At 38.3% G+C, this 7,116-nt stretch overlaps 1 protein-coding gene across 1 annotated transcript; it reads right to left on the bottom strand.

Moving 5' to 3' along the window:
* Window positions 1-2,010: 2,010 nt before the first annotated feature.
* Window positions 2,011-6,707, bottom strand: LOC112498643 (uncharacterized). Its single transcript, XM_025100101.1, has 4 exons — window positions 3,860-6,707; window positions 3,034-3,728; window positions 2,281-2,796; window positions 2,011-2,187 (listed from the first exon to the last, which is right to left on the bottom strand). The coding sequence occupies exons 1-4, from the start codon at window positions 6,705-6,707 to the stop codon at window positions 2,011-2,013; spliced, it is 4,236 nt and encodes a 1,411-aa protein (XP_024955869.1).
* Window positions 6,708-7,116: the final 409 nt, after the last annotated feature.

Genomic DNA, 7,116 nt, shown 5'->3' with positions numbered 1-7,116 from the left:
TTTCGTCATATGTATAATTTATATATTCATACAATAGTGCTATGTAAAAATGTAGTATTGAAATTTGTTAGAATGACGTTAGCGATAATAAAAAACTTATTATCTATAACGAAAAACTGTGATAATTGTTCTTCAAAAATATTAACCGGAGTTGGACCAATTAACAGTTTCAAGAACATTAAAAGAAATCCATGTAATGAAATCAAATCAAATTGGTTGGTTGAAAAAAAAAAAAAAAAGACGTGACATTAACCAACAAATTAACTTCATCACAATTATTGCCACATTAAGAAACAATATTATTATTCTTCTGTCTTGGTGGGTCACAAGGTTATAACATAAAAGAGTCTCATTTCCATGATTTTAATGAATGGGCCCTTACAATTCCGCGATATCCGTAACTAAAATTTGTCTATGTTTTCAATTCATTATAACTTAGAATGGGTTTATAATTATGAATCTCTGACCATATTAGAATTATAAATAATATATATTGTAGGATAAAATATGTTATATTGGAGTTTGTATTTTTTTATTTATTAATTTATCCTTAATTTTAATATAATCAGGGATTTGATTCGAACATTTCTATTATAACTTCTGCATTTTTTAAATGGAGATCAAACGAAAGTGGTTGGTTTAAAAAAAATATCTTAGAAATTACATTTAGCCACCAACTAATAGAACTTCATCACTAATAGAACTAAAACAAACCCATAATCCTCTTTTGGCCCTCGTGTACTTAAATGTAGTTGGCGTTTGCCGTCTTCCAAAAGCACCTTTAACGTCCTTTCCAGCTAACTAAACCCACCAACATTGGCATGGAGGGGTCATGAACATGAACAACGACCAAACACTGTTTTATTTTATGTTCTATTTTCAGCCATCACTGTAGCGTCATTTTGTTACCAATTCAATTATGTATTGATGTTATTGGAAACATTTTTAGTGACAATTTGTATACCCTTTTCAATTCATGCAAAAAATTTCAGGTATTTTTATTAGTTTTTTTTGTTTTAAATTTGATTTTATATTTTTCCACATAAATAACTTAAATAAATTAAAACTTAATAAAAAATTGAAACAAATCTGAAAAAATTATTTTTCGTTTTAAACTTCTCGTTCTTTTTTGTCTCTCAAGTTAAAAAATCATAATCCTTATTAGTAAAAGAATCATATGTTAATTTTTTAGTTCCAAAAACCTATTATATTCAGCAAAAGTAAATTGTATTTGTTAAGCAATGTAAGACATTGTTTTAGAATTTTAAAATATTGTTATTTTAGGTCTTTTGATATTTTTTTATTTCTAATTATAGCCAAGATATATGTTTTAATATTTTATTTCCATTAGAATGGTAATTTAATTTCCTTTTCAAGTTAACTTGGGAAAGTAGATTTATCCTATTATAAATAAGGAGGTTTTGTTATTGTGTTTATAATTTTGATTAATAAAAAAAATTAAAAATTTTCTTTGGGATTATTTAACAAAAATCTCTCTTGTAGAATTGTTTGGATCAGAACCTCATCTAATTTTGCTTAAAGTTTTATCAAAATTTCATTGAATTACTTGGATTAAAATGATATCTAATTATGCTTCAATTAGAGTGTAACATAATCGTGTTATCTTGGTCCAGTACTAGAATGATATCTAATGTTTATTTACCCTAACAATCCGCTTCCACTGCCCTTGATACACCCTTGCAACCAAAGGCTGTAGCAGTTGAGTCACACTCTTCGAGCGAGTGCCAGCTCCCAAAATTTAAAAAGAAATAGCAAGTTTGGAGAGAGAAGTTGAGAATAGAAGAAGAGTCGAGAAGAATAAGAATTGATTCATTTCTGATAATCCCTTACAAAAGTTGGTTATGCTTTACATATACCCCTCTATCTTTACAGCTCAGCAACACTTGTAACAAAAAATGACAGCAAAGAAATAACCCAGCGAATATAGAGTTTTAAAACAAAATCAATTCCACTACACGACATAATCCTTTAACCACCCAGGGGGCTTCCTTATACGTGTGCTTTTCTGTGATTCATTATGCTCTGCTCCCTCCTCAACATGTGACATGGTTTCCTCCTTGGGCTGCAATAATCGGACTCATCATTGGGCTGCTCTTCCTGCAAATATTCTGGTTGGTTCAACTGAATTTGGAAGGTTGTATCATTCCCTCCAGCTTCAAAACTCACCTTGTCCTCAAGGTAAAGATCTGGATAAAGTTTACAAAAACTTTCAAACTCTTCCCAAGTAGAATTCTTAGGTGAACTGTCCTACCATTGTACCAGAATTTGGCGGCATTTAACCCCTTGTTTAAGCACAGTTCTAACAGCGCAAATTGCAGCAGGCCGATATAATGGCTGATTGTCCACACTAATTGATGGCAAGATATGAGGAGCAAGAGTTTGAGAACCATGGAAACGTTTGAGAAGTGAAATATGAAATACTAGGTGGATCTTAGAACCACTTGGCAATGCAAGCTTATAAGCTACAAGACCAACTCGAGCTAGCACAGAGAAAGGACCATAGTACCGTTTAGCTAGCTTTTGACAAGAACGAGTTGCCACTGTGGATTGGCGATAGGGCTGAAGTTTCACTAGAACTTGGTCCCCAATAGCAAATTGAGCTTTACGTCTATGAGCATTAACCTTTTGAATCATGCGATGTTGAGCTTGACGCAAATTCTTTTTCAAAGAGCGGAGTAACGCATCTCGCTCACTTAATGCTTCATCAAGAGCTTGGATTGAAGTAGAGCCTTTGGAGTAAGGAGGAATTGATGGAGGTGGCCGCCCAAAAAGAGCCTGAAAAGGACACATTTTGATGCTGCTATGATAAGAAGAATTGTAGGAAAATTCAGCCCACCCGAGTAGCGATACCCATGAAGTTGGTTTTTCTTGAGTGAAAGCACGGAGATATTGTTCCAATCCGCGATTGACAACCTCCAATTGCCCATCTGTTTGTGGTTAATGGGCGGTACTACGGTGAAGAGTAGTGCCACTTAACTCAAATAATTTCTTCCAAAATTCGCTCAAGAATACAGGATCACGATCAAAGATAATAGAGCTAGGAAAACCATAAAGCTTGATAACCATATCCACAAATAAGTCAGCTGTCTTAACAGCAGGAAATTGAGTTGGAAGGGATCTAAAGTGCGCTGATTTAGTAAGGCGATCAACAACTACCAAGATCACGGTGAAACCACGAGAAACCGGAAGGCAAGTAATGAAGTCCATAGTGAGCTCGTCCCAAACTAAAGTCGGAATAGGAAGAGGCTGCAGTGGCCCTGTTGGTGCTTGAGTGGAATATTTGGTTTGTTGACACACAAGGCACTCAGCCACAAATCGCTCAACATCACTACGCATTTTAGGCCAAAAGAAGGTAGATGCCAATCGGACTAACGTGCATTTGATGCCTGCATGCCCAGCAAGTGGAGTGGAGTGGAATTTAGCCAATAAAACAGTTTTCAATGATGATGAAGGACTGATATAATAGCGATGGCGATAAAGAAAAAACCCATTTTGGACCGAGTAATCACTTGAAAGAGAGCCTGTAGCCAATTGGTGATGAAGATCAATAATATCAGGAAGAGTGGAATTCTCAGAATGTAGGGTTGCTAATAACTCAAATGAAGGATGACTAAGAAGAGGCAAACAAGAGGCAGGCCTTGTTGATGGTTCCACACTAGCCTCCTCATGAACGCGTGATAAGGCATCTGTTGCAAGATTAGTGCAACCTAGTTATAATCAATGCGGAAGTGATAGCCTAATAATTTTCTGATGTAAACTTGCTGATCTGGAGTCTGGACTACTTGTTGTAGGAGTTCTTTAATGCTTTTATGATCCGTTCGGATTACAAAAAATCTACTTAACAAGTATTGGCGCCATTTATACACTGCTTCAACAATAACAGTCAATTCTTTGAGGTATGTAGAAGAAGCACGAAGTCGCGGGCCTAATTTCTTGCTGAAGTAACATATGGGGTGTCCATATTGCATAAGCATAGCCCCTATCCCCACATTAGATGCATCAGTCTCAAGAATGAATTTAGAGTCAAAATTCGGCAGCCGCAACATCGGGGCTTTCACCATTGCTCTCTTAAGAGCTTCAAATGCTTCGGTTGTTGCTTGTGTCGACTTGAAGGCATCTTTACATAGTAAGTCGGTAAGGGGTGCTACTAAAGAAGCATAGCCACGAATAAACCGTCGATAATAACCCGTCAAACCTAAAAAACCTCGAAGTTGTTTCGTGGTCTGAGGAGGTGGCCAGCGAACCATAGCTTTAATTTTTTTAGGGTCGGCGCGCACATCAGAGGCTGAAACAATGTGGCCCAAGTAATCAATAAGTTCTTGACAAAACAAGCACTTGGATAACTTGACAAAGAACTGATGGAATTGAAGGCACCATAAAAGTTGCTCAAGATGTCTGAAATGCTCCTCCACTATAGCACTATAAACCAAAATGTCATAAAAAAAAACAATCACAAATTTACGAAGAAATGAAGCAAAAATCTGGTTCATGGTAGCTTGGAAAGTAGAAGGCGCGTTTGTTAAACCAAACGACATGACTAAAAATTCGTAGTGGCCCTCATGAGTGTGAAAAACCGTTTTATAAATGTCGCGGTGGTGCACGCGAATTTGATGGTAACCAGCCTGCAAGTCCAGTTTGGTAAAAATTGCAGCCCCGCCTAATTCATCAAATAATTCGTCTATGGTTGAGATGGGAAATTTGTCTTTAATTGCAACTGCATTTAAAGCCTTGTAATCGACACAGAAGCGGTAAGTCCCATCATTTTTCTTCACCAACAAGACGGGCGACGAAAATGGACTTTGACTTGGTCGAATTATACCTTGTTCTAACATTTCACGGATCAGTTTTTCCATCTCATTTTTTTGGAAATGGGGATAGCGATATTGGCGGACATTTACTGGAGTAGTGTTTGGGAGAAGATGAATTTTATGATCAATTGTACGATGCGGTGGCAGTGCGGTTGGTGGGAGAAATAGGTTGCGGTAGGTGTGTAGGAGGGTAACGAAAGGCTTTGTTAAATTTACAGGCAATTCAAAAGGAGAACCCCCTGGAGTATGTGTCGATTCTTCCCTAAGCACATGTACCGGTTGCAGAGCAAACAAATGAGAAATACCAGCATTGTGGACTAAAGCTTGCAACTGATTAAGGGTGATTAGGGATGAAGTAGTGGATAAATCGCCGCGAAGAGTCACTGGTGCCCCATGCCAACAAAAATCCATAGAAAGAGCGGAGTAATCATGATAGACACGGCGCAAGAGTTGAAGCCATTGAATTCCAAGCACTATATCAGGCCCCTCAATTGGAAGAACAAAAAGATCCACAGTGAAAACCGTACCCTGCATCGTGAGAGCAACATGGGGGCAAAAATATTTGCACATTAGAAAATCCCCATTGCCAATATAAACACGAAACTTTACTGTTGGCTGAATCGACAAGCCCAAACGTTCTGCCAATGCTGGTTTGATAAAGTTGTGGGTACTACCACTGTCAATCAACACTTGAAAACTCTGAGAACTAACTTCTCGTACCAAACATAGTGAGTGTGGATTGATTTGACCCGCCAAGGCATTCAAACTGGAAATATCCCCTATTACGACCTCTTCGACAGAATCCGATGACAACAATTCCTCACAAAAATCAGGTTCGACATCATCCGTACCCATAAGAAGCAAAAATTTACTACGACAGCGATGGTTAGTGTTGTATTTTTTATCGCAGTTATAACACAATCCCTTTTCACGTTTGTCACGGAGCTCGGCTGGAGTAAGGCGATGGATCGATAAGTTTGGTGTGGGTAAAAGTGGTGGTAACAGATTTGGTTTAGAGAGGGAAGGATTAGTTTGTGAAGGAGTGGGTGTGTGGGCGACACTAGTTGAATGGACTGGCTGAGCTGATGTAAGTTGATATGGGTTAGGTGGAAATTTGGGTGAGGAGGAATGTGTGTGAGGGGTGAGTGACGTGTGGTTCCATTTCGGTACAAAACAAGGTCCCTGTTTAGCCTCTTCAGCATGCGCTTCATAAGCACGAGCTAATGCAAACGCCTCCATAAAAGAAGAAGGCCGAGCAAAAAGCAGCTCACGACGAATATAAGGTTTCAATCCCGGGATAAAGAAGCTAATCAAGAGTGGTTCTGAGATTCCAGTCACTCGATTCATTAAATCTTCAAAAGCGGTTTGAAATTTTGCCATTGTTGTGGTTTGGGTTAACTTAGACAAATTTCCTTGAGGATCATCATAGAGGGATGCACCGAAGCGATGTTTGAGATTCTGCAAAAATTCCTTCCAAGTTGTAAGCAGGCTGTTCATCTTCATCCATTGATACCACGCCGCTGTGCGTCCTTCCATATGAAAAGAAACAATCCATGAACGAAGAGGTTCCGAGGTACCATGAAAATCAAAGAACTCTTCAATTTGGAAAACCCATCCGTTTGGGTCAGATCCATCAAACTTAGGGACCTCCATCTTCATAGAGCGTAACACTGGCGCTATGACCTCAGGGGAATGAGATATTGGGTTGGGTTGATGAAGAGCTCTACCCGAGGTGGTGGAAGAGCCATGGATCTGTGAACGCAAATCGTCAAGGCGAGAGTCCACCGTTGCCATATATTGTTGCAATGTTTGATGCAACGACAATGTTTGGCTTTCGAACTGATCTTGAATCGTCTTTAACACCTTAGAATCTGTCATGGTGATAGCAATGAAAGCACTAATGATACACCCTTGCAACCAAAGGCTGTAGCAGTTGAGTCACACTCTTCGAGCGAGTGCCAGCTCCCAAAATTTAAAAAGAAATAGCAAGTTTGGAGAGAGAAGTTGAGAATAGAAGAAGAGTCGAGAAGAATAAGAATTGATTCATTTCTGATGATCCCTTACAAAAGTTGGTTATGCTTTACATATACCCCTCTATCTTTACAACTCAGCAACACTTGTAACAAAAAATGACAGCAAAAAAATAACCCAGCGAATATAGAGTTTTAAAACAAAATCAATTCCACTACACGACATAATCCTTGAACCACCCAGGGGGCTTCCTTTTACGTGTGCTTTTCTGTGATTCATTATGCTCTGCTCCCTCCTCAACATGTGACATGGTTTC

Source organism: Citrus sinensis, chromosome 6 (genome assembly GCF_022201045.2).
Source record: "Citrus sinensis cultivar Valencia sweet orange chromosome 6, DVS_A1.0, whole genome shotgun sequence".
NCBI lineage: Eukaryota > Viridiplantae > Streptophyta > Magnoliopsida > Sapindales > Rutaceae > Citrus > Citrus sinensis.
Note: the sequence above shows the minus strand (reverse complement) of the source record. Positions and strands in the feature narration are given on the sequence as shown.